At 42.4% G+C, this 20,482-nt stretch overlaps 3 protein-coding genes across 3 annotated transcripts in view; 1 reads left to right on the plus strand and 2 right to left on the minus strand.

Annotated features, from left to right (window-relative positions):
- LOC144690831 (large ribosomal subunit protein uL3-like) overlaps positions 1-1,763 on the minus strand; it is a 46,891-nt gene extending 45,128 nt beyond the window's left edge. Inside the window, exon 1 of the mRNA XM_078558669.1 lies at positions 1,719-1,763. Coding sequence (XP_078414795.1) covers positions 1,719-1,748 — 30 coding nt within the window. The 5' untranslated portion in view covers positions 1,749-1,763. The remainder of the gene's footprint in view (positions 1-1,718) is intronic.
- Positions 1,764-3,554: 1,791 nt separating this feature from the next.
- Positions 3,555-12,746, plus strand: ndufb10 (NADH:ubiquinone oxidoreductase subunit B10). Its single transcript, XM_078558671.1, has 4 exons — positions 3,555-3,742; positions 7,986-8,124; positions 11,175-11,314; positions 12,485-12,746. The coding sequence occupies exons 1-4, from the start codon at positions 3,595-3,597 to the stop codon at positions 12,580-12,582; spliced, it is 525 nt and encodes a 174-aa protein (XP_078414797.1). The 5' UTR covers positions 3,555-3,594; the 3' UTR covers positions 12,583-12,746.
- Positions 12,747-15,183: 2,437 nt separating this feature from the next.
- On the minus strand, positions 15,184-20,303 carry rps2 (ribosomal protein S2). Its single transcript, XM_078558672.1, has 8 exons — positions 20,237-20,303; positions 18,409-18,546; positions 18,205-18,294; positions 17,970-18,077; positions 17,706-17,879; positions 17,087-17,246; positions 16,491-16,582; positions 15,184-15,306 (listed from the first exon to the last, which is right to left on the minus strand). The coding sequence occupies exons 2-8, from the start codon at positions 18,541-18,543 to the stop codon at positions 15,226-15,228; spliced, it is 840 nt and encodes a 279-aa protein (XP_078414798.1). The 5' UTR covers positions 18,544-18,546; positions 20,237-20,303; the 3' UTR covers positions 15,184-15,225.
- Positions 20,304-20,482: the final 179 nt, after the last annotated feature.

Raw genomic sequence — 20,482 nt, forward strand, 5'->3', positions numbered from 1 at the left:
CCTACTTAACATTTCAAACCTAGCTTATCTTCTATTACACCAAAGCCTCAGACCAGCTACCTTTAATTCAATTAAGTCACACAAACATGCACACATAGACCCACAGACACAGACCTCACTATTACTCTACTTTACAATAAATTCCAATAACACTACAAGACTTATTATATCTTCCTGACAGTCAGCAAACCCAAATACACCTTCTTGCACTGCTCCCTGGGAATCAGAATGCCGCCCACTCACTGACCTTTAAGGGGCTGTGCTGGAATGGATCCGCGTACACAGAAAGCCTTCTCACCGGCGTCCAGAGCTGAGTGGGAATCAGCATCCAGGTGACTATAGAAGATTGACAGCGATGTCCGTCAATCGCAAACTGCACTTGACGAGGTAATTGGATGGTGCTCATTGGTAAACCACCAATCAGTACTGAGCACATTACTTCTCATTGAAACATTGCAGGTGTCAGCTGTGGCTCAGTTCATAGCACCCTCGCCTTTGAATCAGAGGGTTGTGGGTTCATGTCCCACTCCCGGAAACCAAGAACTGTGATTGTACTCGGAAGAGTTGCAATCTGTGACTGTTGGTAACTCGAAAAGAGTTTCCAGCTTTTGCACACAAATTCTCCCACACTTGAGGTAAGTTCACTAGTTTAAACGCAGCTTCTTGCTGAAAACGTCTATTATTAGAACCCAGTGTGCAAATGAAAATAAATTAGGCTTTTAAATGGACATTGGTCTTACTATTGTGCACCGCACAGTAAAATTAGGGCAGAATAGATGATTTTCGCTGGGATCTTGTGACAAATGAAGCCTTGGTTCAATTGTTTATAAGAAAGTGAGGCAGAAATGTAATTGAAACAAGAGTCTGTGGTTTGTAGCTGTTGCCATCAATCATACGGACTTGAAACGTTTACTGTGTTCCTCTCCGCAGATGCTGTCAGATCTGCTGAGTTTTTCCGGCTATTTTTGTTTTGCCTTCAATAATTAGGTCTTAATGGGATTGCCAACTCTGGCTGGACATATTTCAGGAGATGTAATCATATGACATCTTACTATTAACTGCCCCTCCCCTAGACTCAGGCCATTGGTCATCCAACATGTCAATAATCACAGAGCACGCACCCCCCCCCCCCACCCCACACACCCCCTCCCCCAGCACAAGGTTTTCAGTTTTGACTTTTGAAAATCTAGTCAGTCCGGAGCTGCTGAATCTTTCCAGCATTTTCTATAGAATTCCAGGCAGTATCTTGTTTTTGCTTGTATTAGGATTGTAGTTGATCTATAATAGTAATTAAAATACCTATTTATTCTATTACTTTTATGATTAGGTAATTGACATAGGGTTGTCATATGATAGCCCGGCCAATGGCCCATTGTGGGTCTAACAGCATCTGTGGAGAGAGAGAGTTAACGTTTCCAGTCCGTATGACTCTTCCTCAGAGTCATATGGACTGAAGAAGTCATATAGACTCGAAACCTTAACTCTGTCTTTCTCTCCACAGATGCGGATAGACCTGCTGAGTTGTTCCAGCATTTTCTGTTTTTATTTCAGATTTCCAGCATCCACAGTATTTTGCTTTTATACAATGGTCCATTGTCTTTATTAAATAAAAACAGCTAGAAAATGCTGCAAAATAGACAGAATTCTGATAAATGGTCTCTCCACATTTGCTGACATGCTGAGTATTTTCAACATTTTCTGCTTTTATTTCAGATTACCAGCATTTGCAGTATTTTGCACTTGACCATGTCTTTTGTGTCTGGCTAGAAATGTGCATGGAGCGACACCATGTTGTGAGTGTGTGTCTGTGTGCCGGGAGCGACGCCATGTTGTGTGTGTCTGTGTGCCGGGAGCGACGCCATGTTGCGTGTGTCTGTGTGCCGGGAGCGACGCCATGTTGTGTGTGTCTCCTTCCAACGCAAGATGGCAGTCTGCACATGCGCAGAGATCTACTGAGGTCATCGGGTGGCGCCGGACTGCCAGTATCAATCAACACATCAGGCTGCGCGGCCTGGTGACTTCGGAAGGAATGCGCTTGCGCGAATTTCAAAATTCGATGGTTCCCGGGAAGTGTCTCATTAAACATGGGGCGTCCACAGAGACAGTTGGGCAGTATTTATGCGGGGATAAAAACAAAAATAGAAATACCTGGGAAAACTCAGCAGGTCTGGCAGCATCGGTGGAGAAGAGCAAAGTTGACGTTTAGAGTCCTCATGACCCTTCAACAGAACTAAGTAGAAATGGGAAAGGGGTGAAATATAAGCTGGTTTGGGGGGGGGGGGGGGGGGGGAGTTGTTGGGACAAGCAAGCAGTGATAGGAGGAGATAACCAGAAGATGTCACAGACAAAAGAACAAAGAGGTGTTGAAGGTGGTGATATTATCTAAAAGAATGTGCTAATTAAGAGTGGAGAGCAAGGTAGCTCTAGTGGGGGTGGGGTGAAATAACCGATGGGTGGAATACATTTAAAAATAATGGAAATAGGTGGGAAGAGAAAAATCTATATAAATTATTGGAATAATCAAAAGGGAGGGGGAAGAAGCGGAAAGGGGGTGGGGATGGAGGAGGGAGTTTAAGATCTAAAGTTGTTGAACTCAATATTAAGTCCGGAAGGCTGTAAAGTGCCTAGTCGGAAGATGAGGTGCTGTTCCTCCAGTTTGCGTTGAGCTTCACTGGAACAATGCAGCAAGCCAAGGACAGACATGTGGGCAAGAGAGCAGGGTGGAGTGTTAAAATGGCAAGCGACAGGGAGGTCTGGGTCATGCTTGCGGACAGACCGAGGGTGTTCTGCAAAGCGGTTGCCCAGTCTGCATTTGGTCTCTCCAATGTAGAGGAGACTGCATTGGGAGCAACGAATGCAGTAGACTAAGTTGGGGGAAATGCAAGGGAAATGCTGCTTCACTTGAAAGGAGTGTTTGGGCCCTTGGACGGTGAGGAGAGAGGAAGTGAAGGGGCAGGTGTATTTATGCAGGTCCCCATCCCCTCCCCTCCCCGTCAATGCTTCCTGTATCGAGATCAAGTGCATGCCGCCATTTGCTTTCTCTAGGCTTTATGCATGGCAGACGGAGTACAGTCTTCACAGTGAAACCCAAGGATTTACTATCACTCCTTGTTCCACAGGCAACTCTGCAATTATTCCTCGCAAAAATGCACTTTTTCAAGGTTCTAGGCAAGCAGCTGTTTAGCATGTTGGCATCCATGACGTAGAGTGCACTGTCTTTGTCTTAAATCGGTGTCTTTCCTTTATGTATGTTATAATTTAAATAACTCAGAATTGAGAGGTACAATATACTGCAACTTAACATTTCTTTCCGAGCGCCCTTTGAAAGGGCGGTGCCCACCGGCTGTGATGATTTTAGCAGCGCCATGTTTGATCCTGGCCGCCACCAGTCCAGGCGTTCCAAATACGTCACGGATAAAAACGCTCGAAATACGCATACTCGGAGCATGCGCGACGTCGGCAGAAGCGCAGCAGCGTGTCGCGTCGGTGCCTCTGAGGGGCCGGACGCCATGTTGTGTGTGTCTGTGTGCAGGGGGCGACGCCATGTGTGTGTCTGTGTAGTGCGGCTGCGCAGTGTGCGCCTTAGTCGGAGTGATGCCGGACGATTGGGACAAGGACGTTTACCAGCAGCCGGCCAGCCGGACCCCGGCAGTGGAGAAGCAAACTGGCCTGCCCAACCCGGCGGTTATTGTCAGCAAGCTTTTCTACTACTCGGTGGATTTGCCAGTTACAACCTTCAGAGGTGAGTGAGGGTGGGAGAGGCTGAGGTTCAGCAGCCCTGGGCCGAGGGTAAATGTCCTTCAGTTAGAGCAGCTCCCAGAGAAAATGCACAGGTCACCCCTGGAAACTTCAATTTGTGATGGAAATTGCTGCAAACACACAGGAGGTTACTGAGGAAACCTCCCCAACGCTTTCTGCTGTCTTGGAACAGACATATATATATATATAGTGTGTATATTATATATAGTTATGTATCTGAAACAACAGATGTTGCTGTAGGATTTGTTTTATCAATGGATTCAGAGGATTAAGAACAACTCCCTAGGTCCCCAACATTCAAACAGAAAAAGTCAGTAGGAATCTTATGAATTGCTAGACCAAAAAAGGCTGGAAAAGCTCAGCAGGAAGGCAGCATCTGTGGAGAGAAACAGAGTTAACGTTTCAAGTCCATGTGATTTCTTCTGAACGTTAAATTATAGCAGTCAATGCCTTATCTAATCTAAAACGCACGCAGACATGACCTGAGGAAAGCCCCGATGGTGGAGAGTTTTGGGAAGATGAGCACAAGTAGAAATTCTGTTACCGCAGCATTGCTTTTCGTTTTGATATCTGCCTTGAAGTTAGCTTTCAAAATGTCCAGAGACACGCCTGGGCTGAAGAGCTCGGCAGACTTAGTCATGAACTGCATATATTTTTCTCCCACCCCAATATTGGCTTAAAGTATCTGCCATTTCCCTGTACAAAAACAAATATACCCGGAAAAACTCAGCAGGTCTGACAGCATCTGCGGAGAGGAACACTGTTAACGTTTCGAGTCCGTATGACTCTTCAACAGAACTAAGGAAAAATAGAAAAGAGGTGAAATATAAGCTGGTTTAAGGGAGATGGTGGGGTGGGACAGGTAGAGCTGGATAGAGGGCCAGTGATAGTTGGAGATAACCAAAAGAGGTCATAGACAAAAGGACAAAGATGTGTTGATGGTGGTGATATTATCTAAGGAATGTGATAATAGGTGGCATTAAGGATAGAAAGCAGGACAAGCAAGGTACAGATAGCCCTAGTGGGGGTGGGCTGGGGGGGAAGGGATCGAAATAGGCTAAAAGGTAGAGATAAAACAATGGATGGAAATACATTTAAAAATAATGGACATAGGTGGGAAAAGAAAAATCTATATAAATTATTGGAAAAAAGGGGGATCGGAAAGGGGTTGGGGATGGAGGAGAGAGTTCATGATCTAAAATTGTTGAACTCAATATCCAGTCTGGAAGGCTGTAAAGTGCCTAGTCGGAAGATGAGGTGCTGTTCTCCAGTTTGTGTTGAGCTTCACTGGAACAATGCAGCAGGCCAAGAACCTGAGAGCAGGGTGGAGTGTTGAAATGGCAAGCGACAGGGAGGTCTGGGTCATGCTTGCGGACAGACCGAAGGTGTTCCGCAAAGTGGCCACCCAGTCTGCGTTTGGTCTCTCCAATGTAGAGGAAACCGCATTGGGAGCAGCGAATGCAATAGACTAAATTGAGGGAAGTGCAAGTGAAATGCTGCTTCACTTGAAAGGAGTGTTTGGGCCCTTGGACAGTGAGGAGAGAGGAAGTAAAGGGGCAGGTGTTACACCTTCTGCGGTTGCATGGGAAGGTGCCGTGGAAGGGGGTGATGGAGGAGTGGACCAGGGTGTCCCGGAGGGAACGATCCCTGCGGAATGCCGCCAGCAGAAGGGAAGATGTGTTTGGTGGTGGCATCATGCTGGAGTCATCCGTTGCTGGTTCCTAATAAGTTCCCAATCCTCTGGCTTACCACTAGTTTTCATCACTTTGTATGCCGTAGTTTTTGATTGGATGCTCTCCTTCACCATCTTTGTTAACCACGGGTGGTTCATCTTTCTCATCTAGTCCTTTTTGACTGGGATAAATTTTTGCTGAGCTTTATGAAATATCTGCTTAAATGTCTGCCACTGCCCATCCACTGACCTTCCCCTTAGTCTATTTTCCCAGCCTGCTTTAGACAATTCTTTCTTCTTACCTCTGTAATTACCCTTATTTAAACTGAGGACACTGGCTTGAGACCCGAGTTGCTCGCCCTCAAACTGAATTTGAAATTCTACCATATTGTGATCGCTACCCGCGAGAGGATCCTTAACTACGATATCTCTTATTAATCCTACCTCATTACACATTACTCGATCTAAAATAGCCTGTTCCCAGGTAGGTTCTGCAACGTACTGCTCTAAGAAACAATCCCTGATGCCTCTACAAATTCATCCTCCATGCCAATCTGTTTTGTCCAGTCAATATACAGAATAAAATCACCCATGACAATTATAGCACCCTTCTTACACACCTCCATTATTTCCTGATTTATACTTTGTCCTACAGTAAGGCAGTTCTTCGGGAGCCTATAGATGACTCCCACCTGTGGCTTCTTCCCCTTGCTATCCCCTATTTCCACCCAAACTGATTCCACATCACGATCTATTGCACCTATATCACTCCTTACCACCACACTGGTACCTTCCTTTATTAACAAGGCTACCCCATCTCCTTTTCCTTTTTGTCTGTTTTTTCGGAATGTCGAATACCCTTGAATGTTGAGTTTCCAGACTTGGTCACCCTGCAACCACATCTCTCTAATAGCTATCAAGTCATATCCATTTACTTCCATTCGTACCATCAACTCATCTATCTTGTTACAAATGCTGCATGCATTCAGAGCCTTAAGCTTTGACTTTTTACCATTATTACTCATTCTGATTCTGCTTATATTTTCTGCCCTTCCTGTCACACTTTGATTGTCATTCACCCCTTCACTACCCTGCACCTCTGCTCTTCCGTTTCGTTTTGATTTTTTAAACTTCCCTTCCATTGAATCTCCCCCCGCCCCCCCACCAACCCCACTAATTAGCTTAAAGTCCTATCTACAACCCTAGTAATACGATTCACTAGGACACTGGTCCCAGCATGGTTCAAATGAAGTCCGTCCCAACGGAACAGCTCTCTCTTTCCCCATTCGTCCACTTGCCAACGAAGTAGCACTCTCTTCTCATGAAGTATAAATTGTTGTAACCTTTATGTTTGGTGTTCTTGCAAATATCCTGATGAGTGCAAGATAAAAGCTTTGACGTGTATCTTTTTTCAGTTATACACAAATTAGCTTTGAATTGTAAAGATTATAGCTATATTAAAGATTACAAATATATTGAATTGTTGATTTTCAATCAAGTGTGCAATTTTGGGGGAGGTGGTGGCATAGTGGTATTGTCACTGACTAGTATTCTAGAGACCCAGGGTAATGCCCTGGGGACCAAGGTTCGAATCCCACCACGGCAAATGGTGAAGTTTGAATTCAATAAAAATCTGGAGTTAAAAGTCTGATGACCATGATACCATTGGCAATTGTTGTAAAAACCCATGTGGTTCATTAATATCCTTTAGGGAAGGAAATCTGCTGTCCTTACCTGGCCTGGCCTACATTTGACTCCTGACCCACAGCAATGTGGTTGACTGTTAAAGGCCCCCTGAACAGGGGCAATTAGGGATGGGTAATAAATGCTGTCCTAGCTAGTGACGCCCACATCCCATGAATGAGTAAAAAAAATTAGTTGCAGCACAGTTATTAAACCGTTTAAGATGAATATCAATGAGTGTTAAAGGCAAGAAATACACTGGCTGCCAGGCAGCTGATAGGAATAGGACCTGAATAGGATAAAGCTTCCCATCTGAACCTCACATTATGAATACCCTGAAACAGAATCTCATTTATCTCAGCAGTTTGTCAATTAAACACCCTTGTGAGATAATATCTCATCACTCCCAGATCTTCATTCTTGTGCATCCAATTCATAAGTTGGTATCAAGCATGGATCAAACAAATCGTGGGAACAACCATTAGCTGTTCAACTCAATCTGTCAGTTTACTGTGGGTGGGCACTCTGCAGATGGTCCAATTGATAATGGGAACATTGTTCTGTACAAGGATTCATTTGATAATTTGACATTGCCTATTCATGTAGAGTTTATAGGTAAAAACATACCTTTAATGGTTCAAAATGTGTGATACAGTGCCAATTGACTAACCTGTTTAATAAAAAATCTTTTATAGTGTGATATATTATTCAACTGAATCTTAGGTAATTTATCATCATCTACCGTGCTTGACAATAGGTTTATCCATCCCACTTTGTATCGCGTAACAGTACAAGCATCCTGCTTTCAACCTTTTTGTGATGTTGACCACAGGTTTATTTAATAAAACTTTTTTATTAAATCATTTTGTAGAATGGGTGGAACGCCAGCAGGAAAAGAACAAATTCTATTACTACCATCAGCATTTCAGACGCGTGCCAGATTTAACTGACTGCCATTTGGGTGATTACCTCTGCTACTATGAGGCAGAGATGCAGTGGAGAAGAGATTAGTATGTATCTGATTTTAAATTCACATTGAATAAAATCCGGAAAGTGGTATTTACTGGCAGTGTAAATGTGATGTTTCTGTGACGCAGAGATAGATATACGAAGTTATTAAAGGCAATCTCTGGTGCAGACAGATATGCGCAACAGGAAAAAAAGGGTTCTTCTCGTTGCTTACACTCTGAACTGTTGCAATTATTACCTTCTACCAACTGACCAGAAACTAAACTGGACCAGATATGTAGATACTATAGCTACAAGAGCAGGTCAGAATTCTGTGGTGAGTAACTCACCTCCTGACTCCCCAAAGCCTGTCCACCATCTACAAGGCACAAGTCAGGAGTGTGATGGAATACTCTGCACTTTCCAGGATGAGTGCAGCTCCAACAGCACTCGAAAAGCTCAACGCCATCCAGTTCAAAGCAGCTCATTTGATTGACACCCCATCCGCCACCTTCAATATTCACTCCCCCCACCACCGATATACAATAGCAGCAGTGTGTACCATCTACACGATGCACTGCAGCAACTCACCTAGGCTCCTTCGACAGCATCTTCCAAATCCATGACCTCTAGAAGAATAAGGGCAGCAGACACATGGGAACACCACCTGCAAGTTCCCCTCCAAGCCACTCACCACCCTGACTTGGAAATATATCGCCGTTCCTTCACTGTCACTGGGTCAGAATCCTGGAACTCACTCCCGAGCAGCACTGTGGGTGTACCTACGCCACATGGACTGCAGCAGTTCAAGAAGGCAGCTCACCATCACCACCTCAAGGGTGGTGTGCATCATATGTTGGTCTTGCCAGAGACACCCACGTCCCATGAAAGAATAAAAGCAAAAATCGCATGGATTAGGGGTGGTCAGCCTTGCAATGCTCAACATGTAGAAAAAAAAGGTATACCTACCACGTCCTCAGTATTGAACAAGATAGAAAATGGGATAATCTGTAATTTACACCATGTTGGTAATTTTCAGATGTAGGCTATCAATATGACTTTTAAAATGACTGCTTTCCAATTAATTGCTTGAAATCAGATTGTACTCAAGATTCTCCCTCATTTCTTCCCTTCATTTTTTGCTCTATCAATTCCCTTTATTGTTATTTCTTACCTTCTGTCTTTCTCATATCTTTCTTGCTCTCATCCCTTTCTCTCTAAATAATACAGCACAGTAGGAGACCATTCAGCCCATTATACACTTGCCAGCTCTTTGAATGTGCTATCTAAATAGTACCATTTCCCCTATGCTTTCCCTGTAGCCCTGCAATTCTTTTTCCCTTCAGATACTGCTTGGATCAGAGCCTGAATGGGGCAGAGGAGCAAAGGGATCTAAGGGTACAGATAGATATATCACGAGAAGATTAATAAGGCCAGAAATTAAGCAAACTAAGCACTGGGGTTCATTTCTGGAGGGATAGATTTGAAAAGCAGCTAAGCTATGTTAAACTTGTATCAAACAGTGGTCAGACCATACTTGGAGTACTGTGCACAGTTCTGGGCTCCATATTTATGGGGAGATGGTGGTGTAGTGGTAATGACAGTGGACATAGGGTAGACAGAGAGAAAATGTTCCATTCGTGGGGGAGTCTAAAACTAGAGGTAACATAATAATGTAGTCATTAATAAATCCAATAGTGAATTCAGGAGAAACATCTTTATCCAAAGAAATATAAAAGGAGACATTCATCTATATAGTTAGTGCATTTCACAGCCTAAGGATGTCCCAGAGTGCCTTGCAGACAGTGAAGTATTTATTGAAAGGTTGCCATTGTTGTAATACAGGAAACATGGCAGCCAATTTGCACACAGTAAGCTCCCACAGACAGCATTGGAATATTAACCAGGTAATCTGTTTCTTTTGATGTTGATTTAGAGGTAAATATTGGCCAGGACATGGGAAAGAATTCCCCTGCTCCTCTTCATAATAGTGGCATAGCATCTTCTGTGTCCACTTGCGAGAATAAACAGGCCTGGGTTTAAGGTCTCTATTTGAATGACAGCACCTCCAACAATGCAGCACTCCCACGGTACTGCACTTGAGTGGTAAAAATCTGGAATGCACTACCGCAAGGGATATTTCAGGCAAATAGCAGTGATGCATCTAAGGGGAAGCTAGATAAGCATAGGAGAGAGAAATGAATAGAAGCCTTTGCATTTGAAGATGGATGGGAGGATGCTTGAAGCATCAATGCTGGCATAGACTAGTTGGCCTGAATGACTGTTTCTGTGCTGTAGACTCAATCCAAATGATGTATCTAAGCTCCCTTTGAAAGTTATTATTAAATGTCTTCCATCATCCTCACTGTGTTTAAAAAAAAAATCTCCATATTTTGTCTGGTTCTTTTGTCAAATATTTTAAATCTGTTTCCTGTGACCGTTGACTCTTCAGCCACTGGAAAGGCTTTCTGCTTATTCCCCTGCATGATTTTGAACACCTCTTAAATTTCCATTTAACATTCTCTTCTCTAAGGAGAATAACCCTAGCTTATGTTGTAAATAAAAACCGAAAATGCTGGAAAAACTCAGCAGGTCTGACAGCATCTGTGGAGAGAGAAACAGAGCTGAGCTGAAATCCTCTATCTTTCTTCTATTTCATTATATCGTTCTTTGTTCCTTCCTCATTCCTTTCTATCCAATCTCTCTCATTCCATTTTTCTCAGCTTCTGTTCAGAGTGCGAATATTAATTTGCTTGGAAAATCCACTTGATTTTTCTCTGGCATTCAGTGCAGGGGAGGAATCCTTAGCTTGTGAAAAGCTCAGTGCTTCCTCAATTGATGACTGTGCTTTGTAGACAAAGTTGCATGTATTTTCTGCAGCTGCTGTACCTGTTACTCTGCATTATTTCATTGAAAACTTGAATATCCACAAAATCTCGTAGTAAACCAACCACTGAAGCTAGAGCTCAGGCATTACATGCACTAGATGGAAGCCTGATATTAAGTAGCTGCCAAGGCTTGTAGACTGTTCTGAATCAGCAGTTGTTTTGCTATCAAGCAGCACTTCCTCTGTTTTTGTGGTTTTAAGAAAACTTACACTTTTCTTTTGCAGCAAGGTTGATCAGGAAATTATGAAAATTCTTCAGGAACGTCTAAGGGCCTGTCAGCAGAGGGAAGGTAACAGCTATGTACAGAACTGTGCTAAGGAGCTGGAGCAGTTCAAGCAGGGAGCGAAAGGCTATCAATCAAGATGTAAGTCACACAGTTACAGACTGGTTATTTGTATGAGTAATCTTATAATCAGTCTAATGTGCCATAAAGATTGGAATTGTATCTTATCTAACAAAACCTCTTCTAAGCACCCATCCCATGGTCAACTCAGCTCGTTAATATTTTTGAATGTTTTACCATATAAATCTTGAAAATATCTGTACAGTTTGCTGATACATATTATGAGACTGCAGGATCTCATTGATGCAGATCATGACTGTGCTGAGGAGTGCTACTGGACAGAAAAGCTGCTGTCAGTTCCTAAGAAATTATACATGATACCATATGGAAGAAAGCGGTGGTGTAGTGGTATTGTCTCTAGACTAACAATGCATACGACCCAGAATAATGCTTTAGGAGTCTGAGTTCAAATCCCACCATAGCAGATGGTGAAATTTGAATTTAATAAAAATCTGAAATTAAAAGTCTGATTTGATTGTCATTAAAAACCCATCTGGTTCGCTAATGCCTTTGGGAAGTGTGATAATTACAAGAGACCATAGTTTTAGGTTGAGGGGTGGTAGATTTAAATCAGATGAGGAGGAATTACTTTTCTCAAAGGGTCATGAATCTGTGGAGCTCACCACCTCAGAGTGCAGTGGATACCGGGACGCTGAATAAATTTAAGGAGGAGATAGACAGATTTTTAATTAGTAATGGGTTGAAAGGTTATGGGGAGAGGGCGGGAAATTGGAGTTGAGATCGAAATGAGATCAGCCATGATCGCATTGAATGGTGGGGCAGGCTCGAGGAGCTGAATTGCCTACTCCTGCTCCTAGTTCTTATGTTCTTAAAAGTACGGGAGTTCTCCTGTGTCCTGGCCAATATTTATCCCTCATTCAGCATCACTAAATTATCTGGTCATTCCCACATTGTTGGGGGAATTTGCTGCATGCAAATTGGCTGCCCTGTTTCCTACATTACAACAGTGATCAGACTACAAAAATGTAGTTCATTAGTTATAAAGCACTTTACAACATCCTGTGATCATGAAAGGCACTATATAAATGCAAGTCTTTTTGTCAGGACATGATTTGGTAAAGAACATGGGTGCTATGTTTTTGTCGTAGAAAATCACATGCTGAGAGTAGAGGAAATTTAACACCTGCTCTCTCGTTTAATTTGCTGTTTCTTTCCCTTTTTTTTTTACAGATGGTGATCTGGGGGCTTATGGTAGTGCCAGACGATGTCTAATGAAACAGAAACATCGAATGATTGAGGAGAGAGAAAAGGCAGCATCTGAAGCCTAAGAGCACCACAATCTACTGGAAAAATTTTTTTGATTAAGTTTGAGACAAACCTTCACCTATAATGTACAGTCTGAATGTGTTTAAATTGTGCAAAATGCTGAATTTCACATGAATGTGACTAAAATACATGCACCTGTTAAACAATAAATAATGTATAACCTGTATTTTTTGATTACATACTTGTTACAGGGAAGTGATGAGTTCTTAATCATTCTGTAAATTAACAATCATGTCGCTATATAACAGCCAGAACAGTGGTGTCCATTTCATAATTAACGTTTAGAGACCTGCTGATGATGACAGAATAACTTCTTGTGGAATTAGCAATAATAGAGGAAAACAAGAGATCACTGGTTAGAAGTTGACTCTGTAAGCATTGTTCCAGAGCAAAAGGGAGGTTTGAGAGAAAGATGATATGATTAAATGCTGAAGTTCACATGATAATGATCATAGAATCATACAACATAGATCATTCAGCCTGCTCTGCCTGTGCTAGCTCTTTGGTAGACCAGTTAGTCCCACTCCTTGTCGTCCTGCAAAATGAAAAACACTTCATTATTTTTCAAAAGGGAACTGGATAAATAATTGATCTGCCTCTGCTACCCTTTCATGAGTGCATATCAAGATTGTAAAAACTGTTCCCTCTGGTTCTTTTGCCAGTGGAAACCATTCATGATTTTAAACATCTCTATCAGCCTCAACTTCTCCAGGTAACTGAAGTCTCACCCACGTTAGCATTCTAATAATCCTCTTCTGCAACCTCTCAAAGGACTTAATATCCTTCATAAGGTGTAGTGCCCAAAATCAGACACAATACTCCGGCTGAAGCCTAATCAGTGTTGGTTTACTAAACCTTCCTTGTGTTTGTATTCTATTGATAAAGCTAAGGATCTTATTTTAAACAATCTCTTCAATCTTCAACTCATCCTCCCACCTTCAAAGATGTGTACACACACCCTAGGTCTTTGCACCTATTACTTATATACAGTACCTTTAACATAAACATCCCATGTCACCGCAGGAGCATTATAAAACAGTGTGACAGAGACATCCTCTAAAATTATCATTTATTATTCATTCTTCCTACCAAAATTCACATTTCTCAGCATTAAATTTCATGTTATCTTCCCAATTCATCCGTCTGTCTACACCACCTGAAGTCCATTATCATCCTTCACATTTTTTACTGTGTTTCCATATCTCTGTAAATTTTGAAATCAGACCTTGCATATACCCAAGCCCAGGTCTTAATGTATATAAAAAAAGTGGGTCTGAACACTGACTCCTGGGGATCTGTATGACACCACCCTGACCCAGTCTGGAAAACCAACTGTTAGCCACTACTCTCTGCTTTCCACCCATTGATCTTGTATCCACACACCGCTAGTAATTCATGAGCTCCAATTTTGCAATGGCACTTTACAAGCACCTTTCAAAAGTCCAATGCACATCAACCACATGGTCCTCATCAACTCTACATTAGTACTCAAGTTAGTCAAACACTAGTTTGCTTTAATAAATCCATGTCATCATTAATTACCCCATACTTATCCAAACACCAATTGATTTTGTTCTGGGCTATGGTCTCTTAAAAGCTTCCCTACCAATTTTAGGATGACTGGTCTGAAGTTGTTGGGTTTATCGTTTTAAAGCAGGTGGAACATTTTCAATCCTCCAGTTGCCCTCAGTTCAGAGAATGCCATTTCAGACATGACTATTTCAGTGCTACGGGAGGGGTAAGGATGAGAATTTTAAAATCCAGGCATTGCCAGTCCAGAAGCCAATGTTGTGAGCACAGGGGTAATGGCTCAAAAAGGGCATTCCAAGTAGGATACAGGGCAGCAGAGTTTTGGATGAGCTGAAGTTTGAAAGATGCAAGGTTGAAGGCCAATCAATCAGCAGCACAATCCACTAACTGAATTTCAAAAGCCTGGTTGAGCTGAGACAGTAATGAATGAGGTGATCAGTGAGCAACATGTAGGTAAATGATTACTGATATTTCCATGTTATGGCATGGGTCATCAACTGATTGTTTCCCAAAGGGTTGAAGGATAATTTACATTAAGATCACAGAGTTAATTGTGAAGATTAAAAATGTTCAGGCCATGAGAACATTCAGCAATGTATTTCCATCCATTTTATCTCTACCTTTTAGCCTATTTCGATCCTTTCCCCCCTACTAGGGGTATCTGTATCTTGCTCGTCCTGCTTTCTACCCTTAATGTCACCTATTATCACATTCCTTAGATAATATCACCACCTTCAACACATCTTTGTCCTTTTGTCTATGACATCTTTTCGTTATCTCCACCGATCACTGGCCCTCTATCCAGCTCTACCTGTCCCACCCTCCCTTAAACCAGCTTATATTTCACCTCTTTTCTATTTTTCCTTAGTTCTGTTGAAGAGTCACACAGACTCGAAACGTTGACTGTGTTAACGTTCCTCTCCGCAGATGCTGTCAGACCTGCTGAGTTTTTCCAGGTGTTTTTGTTGTAGAAGATTCAGCAGTTTTCATTATAATCAAATTTATGACCCGTTAAACATTTCCCCCCATCAAATCCAACCCTCTCCAAAGCAAAGATCACAATAAACAAAATCATGGGCAACAGGTCTTTATTTTATTCTTTGTATAAAACACTTTCATGTTGCTGGAGCAACAGCCGACTGGGACCTTTGGACAGATACACGGGTGTGGGTCTTGGCCAGATGATCAGTGAATTCCTAAGAGAGAAAAGAGAAAACTTCAGAGCATGCTTTGAAGTGCACAATATAAAATACTGCAAAAAACTGGTTAGCCAGAAAAGCAAAAAAGAGGAAGAGTGTTTGTTATAGAAATGATATTGATCAGGGATTCTCAACCTGGAGTCTATAGCCCCTTAGAAGTCTTCCAAAACATGCTATCTTGTCAGAAGGACAAAGATTAGTGGCAACTGAAATAATATATTTAAACTGACTGAGCAAGCTCCAAGCGCAGGCCTTTTTCAAGTGAGATGATCTCTGTAAACCCCACTTTCCAGCCAGGTTGATTGGCCAGTTTCTAGCCCATTGAGGAGCTTCTGAGAAAGTGAATTGGGTGACGTGTCTGTCATTCAGTGGAGTCAGTTTCCATTGAGGAGCTGCTGGGGAAATAGACTGTGCTGGAGCTGTTGCCATCCTCACTGAGAAAAGTGTTTAATCAGATCTCAGGGAACAAGGAAGGGGGGAATTCTACAAACAGCAGAGGATCATGAATGGCCGCAGCATCAACAACTTCATTTATATAGTGCGCTAAAGTTAAGCATCCTAAACTACTTACCTGAGCAATATCAAACAAAATTTGACACTGAACCATGAGAAGATAATAGATACTGAAGGAGGTAACTGAAAGGTTAATTACAGGGTTAAGTTTTAAGAAGCTTTTAAAGGAGAAAATGGTACGAGATGTGGGGGAGCGTAGAGAGAATTCCAGAACTTAGGGCCTAGGAAGCTGAAGGCACAGCTGCCAATGGTGGGCTAATTAAAATCTAGGATGTGCAAGAGGCCAGAATTGGAGGAGTGCAAAAATTTTGGTTCTTTGCAGGAGCTGGAGATTATAGACACAGGGATGGGCGAGACAATGGAGCTATTTGGAAACTAGCACCAGCAACAGTTTCATACTGAGTAAGATAATGAATGTGTTTAATTGCATAGCTAACTTTTATACAGAAAAACCGTGTGTTACTGGGGGTTCATGGAATTTTTATAACATGGGGTTAGAACCTTAGAAGCAAAAAAGGTTGAAAGCACTGGATATAGGTGATATGCTGCAATAAGCAGCTGTGGCACCATGAAAGCAACGGTTACCTCAAGTTAAATGAAAATAATTTTCAAATCTCTTCATACTTCAAAGAAATCATACTTCTTAAAGTTAGTTTTCAGCATGGTACCTGGTATGGGGCCTTGGTAAACACAGTCTCTTTCCACAGATCTGGGGTCAGGTAACTGTAGGTCTTAGAGATGGCATCAAAAGTAGCTTTAGCTGTAGAAAAGCAAATATAACAAGTTATAGGATAAGTACTAGACCAGTCAGTCACCAAGATGAAACTTTAAAAGATTTATGTTGAGCTTCAAATGGAACAGATAACCCATATAGAAGGTCTAGCTGCCGTGCAATTCTCCATTTATTTCTCTCTCGTAATATGCCAATTACACCACCAGCAGGTTAAATTGTGCAGAGCTGAGAGAATTCAAAAATAATTGAGAAAGTAAGAGAACACAAGCACTAAAGGGACATTCAGTAACATAAAGGGAGTCAGTTGTAATCAGAATGGCCTTACAGATACCATCCAATCGCTCTTACTGACAAATTTTAGACTAGTCTCTTTTTGTTCTACCATCAAACACAACTATTACAGAAGACAAATACAACTTGCCTGATACTTATGATTCCCTCACCCTACCCCAAAGGAGTAAAATACAAACATTGCTATGAGCATAGCACATAAATCTTTTCCCTGACATTGTAGTTAGAAGCCTGACTTACCAAAGTTGCCCAGTGTGGCTGTGCAGCCTCTGGCTGAGGTGTAGCAATCGTCGATACCAGCCATCTGAAGCAGTTTCTTGGGTACAGGGGCTGAGACAATACCAGTACCACGAGGTGCAGGGATAAGACGCACCAAGACTGAACCGCAACGACCAGTCACCTGGAAAGGTTAAGAAATTGTTGCAGCATTTAGACAATATCGTAAAACTGGTCTCCCACAAATAAACACAATTCAAGCATTTTCTCCACATAAACTACAAGACACCAATACAAAACGGGCAGTTCAAATTTCAAGCAATTCCATCAATACAGAACCAAATAATATACACACAAACCACAAACAGCACTGCATGATTAGAGTTTACAGATTTCAGTAAATCGTTGCATGATCAGGTACCCTGCACACATCAATTTACTCCTTCACTATGTTGGGTACAGCCAAAACACAAAATAATAAAATAAGGCAACTGGTTATTTGTGCGATACCATGTATACTCTTCCGACAGGTCAATTCAGAAACTGAAGCTCCTTTAAATGAAACTATTTATTTTGCTTCACATGCACTGCTCTGACAACTTTACATATTATACACCAACCATTCACCAGTATCTGTACTTGCCTTGCATGGTACGGTATGTGGCTTTCCAATTTTGTTACCCCAGTAACCCCTCCTTACAGGGATGATTGACAGCTTCGCCAGAATAATAGCTCCACGAATGGCAGTGGCCACTTCCTTGGAACACTTGACACCCAGTCCAACATGTCCGTTATAGTCACCAATAGCAACAAAAGCCTGAAAATTTTTGAAGAGTGCTATTAAAATTCCATAATTCATGTGGAAGAAAGGTTATGAGGAATTGCCTGTAGACAGACAAAAACATACCTTGAACCTTGTGCGTTGACCAGCACGGGTTTGCTTCTGGACAGGCATGATCTTGAGAACCTCGTCCTTCAAGGCCGATCCCAGGAAGAAGTCAATGATTTCAGACTCCTATTAGGAAAGAGAAGTTTGTAAGAGTAATGCCTACTGTTAAGGGTAGGTTATAAAAATTGATTGATCAGCTTAATCTACCACAGATAGGAATTTACATGGTGGAACTAATCTTCACAAGTATTACCTTGATAGGAAGGGAGAAGAGGTAAATTTCCTCCAGAGTTTTGATCTTCATATCCTTTACCAAACGCCCAAGCTTAGTTACTGGCACCCACTGTGGGGGAGGAAAAGGAATACCTTTCAGGACTAATGCGACAACAATGAATTTTGTGACAGTACATTAATTGCAAAGCTCATTACGTGAATTTAAGGTGACATTGTATCTTACCTCCTTATCTTCAGCCTTTCCACCACGAGCACCACGGCCCCTTCCACGTCCCCTACCGCGGCCTCGGCCCCGCCCACGGCCACCGGAGCCAAAGCCACCGCGGAAACCTCCTCTACCACCGGCGTCGTCCGCCATTTGCTGCAACAAGAAGATAAAACTATTAAGGGATCAAAAGCTTCAGTTGCAGCACATTTATATTTTCAGAAGCATTTCGAGTAACACTAACTTGACTCAGTTGCTGTGCAAATCATCACTCGTACGTAGTGGACTGTTTCCACATCACTGGGATCAACCAACACTGTACTTGCACAAAAACACTGAAACCATTCTGTGGCAGCACCTCCGGCTTTATTGGTGTCGATCACAGCCAGAATCATTACTTAGATACAGTGATCATATTATTAATCAGTGGAAATGACCTTTACTTTGGAACACCTCAATCTTGAAGACTTTCAAATGGTCACATCTCAAACTGCTGTACTGCCTGAAAGGGTTATGGAAGCAGACTCAAAACTAACTTTCAATGGGGAATTTGATATTTTAAAAGGAAAAGCTGGTAGATGAATGGGACTAATCTGGGTAGCTGTTTGAAAGAGCCAAAAGCACAATGGACTGGTCTTCTGCACTCATTATCCTACTCAGCTTTTTAAGATAATACCATAATTTATATAGCCCCTTTCACAACCTTATGACATAGCAGTTGACTTGCAGTATGGCAATGAGATAATGATGAGATAACCCATTGTACTGATGCCAGTTAAGGGATAAATATCAGGCAGGACATGGGCGAAACCAATCCTCCTACTGTTCGAGGTAGTGCTATGGAATCTTACACCCATCCTGGAAGCAGGTGAGGCCTCAATTCAACATCTCACCTGAAAGATATCACTTTGCACACAAGTCTCTTAGGGTGTGATATTGAACTCTCAACGTACTGAGGCGAGACCATTACCACCAACACTTAGCCCAAAGCTCTCTTCATAACTACAGCTTCCATTCTGGGGACTATAGTTTTACACATTTTATTTTTGTCCTCTACATACTGAAAGCACAACCACTTCTGGACTGATATGAAAACAGTTCAGGAAAAGACAAAAATTCAAAAGTTCGGTAGTACAGGACTTGAGAACTGCTGAAAAAAGACATTCTGTCAAAGCTTTTCATCTTGCACTCATCAGGCCAATCACAACACCATCAATGTTGCTTCCCCTGACATTGGTATTCTTGACAAAATCTCTTTTCTCGGCAATACAAAAATTCAGTTAAACTGAATATCTTTCCCAATATCTTTGACAATGGCATGGAGAGATTATTCCTCCACTAAATTTCTGTAATTTAGGATTCATGACCCTGGTTGAATTAGTACCTTTTTACGCACATACAGAGAAAGGTTTGCAGCTTCATGAGTGATTATCCTACAGGCTGCAGCAGCCCCTCCAGTACCAGCCCCAGTGGGCGCTAGCCCGAGGGCCCAGCCGGAACCCAGATCCATGTGGGTTTCCGGGCATCATCGACAGGCCCCACATCTCATCTCACTCGGATTAGGTTCGTTTTAAGGTAAATCCTATCCGGATGATTCATTTCAGAGTAAGAGGGCTCTACCCGAGTAAACGCGGCCGGCTCGCGAGTTCCGGGGAAACCTGGACCCCCTCCCACCCGCACGAAACTCCTTTATAATCCATTCCTTTCACGTTCAATGCGCGAAATATCCATACGAAACACTTTATTAAGGGCAGCTTGGTGTTTATCAGCCCTCGCCTGAGCCGCTGCGAGGCGGATGGCTGTGATTTTACACCGATTGCCAACGCTCCGAGACAAACGCACTTACGTGATAATTTTCAGTCAGAAGGCCGAAGGCCGGCGCGCAGCCTTCTTAAAGCCTCCGGAGTCTCGCGAGATCTGGAACCAGATCTCGCCGGAGTGGGGGGAGGGTGGATTTCCGACCGGATTTGGGATCCCTGACCGAGTATACGTCATTACCCACACATCAAAGAAGCGGCTCACTAGCTGTATTATTCAGATTCAGGGGTTTTCGATAGGCGTGGAGACCCCAAACCGAGCATAGTTCACTACC

The sequence above is a fragment of the Cetorhinus maximus genome, chromosome 15, assembly GCF_964194155.1.
Source record: "Cetorhinus maximus chromosome 15, sCetMax3.hap1.1, whole genome shotgun sequence".
Taxonomy (NCBI): Eukaryota; Metazoa; Chordata; class Chondrichthyes; order Lamniformes; family Cetorhinidae; genus Cetorhinus; species Cetorhinus maximus.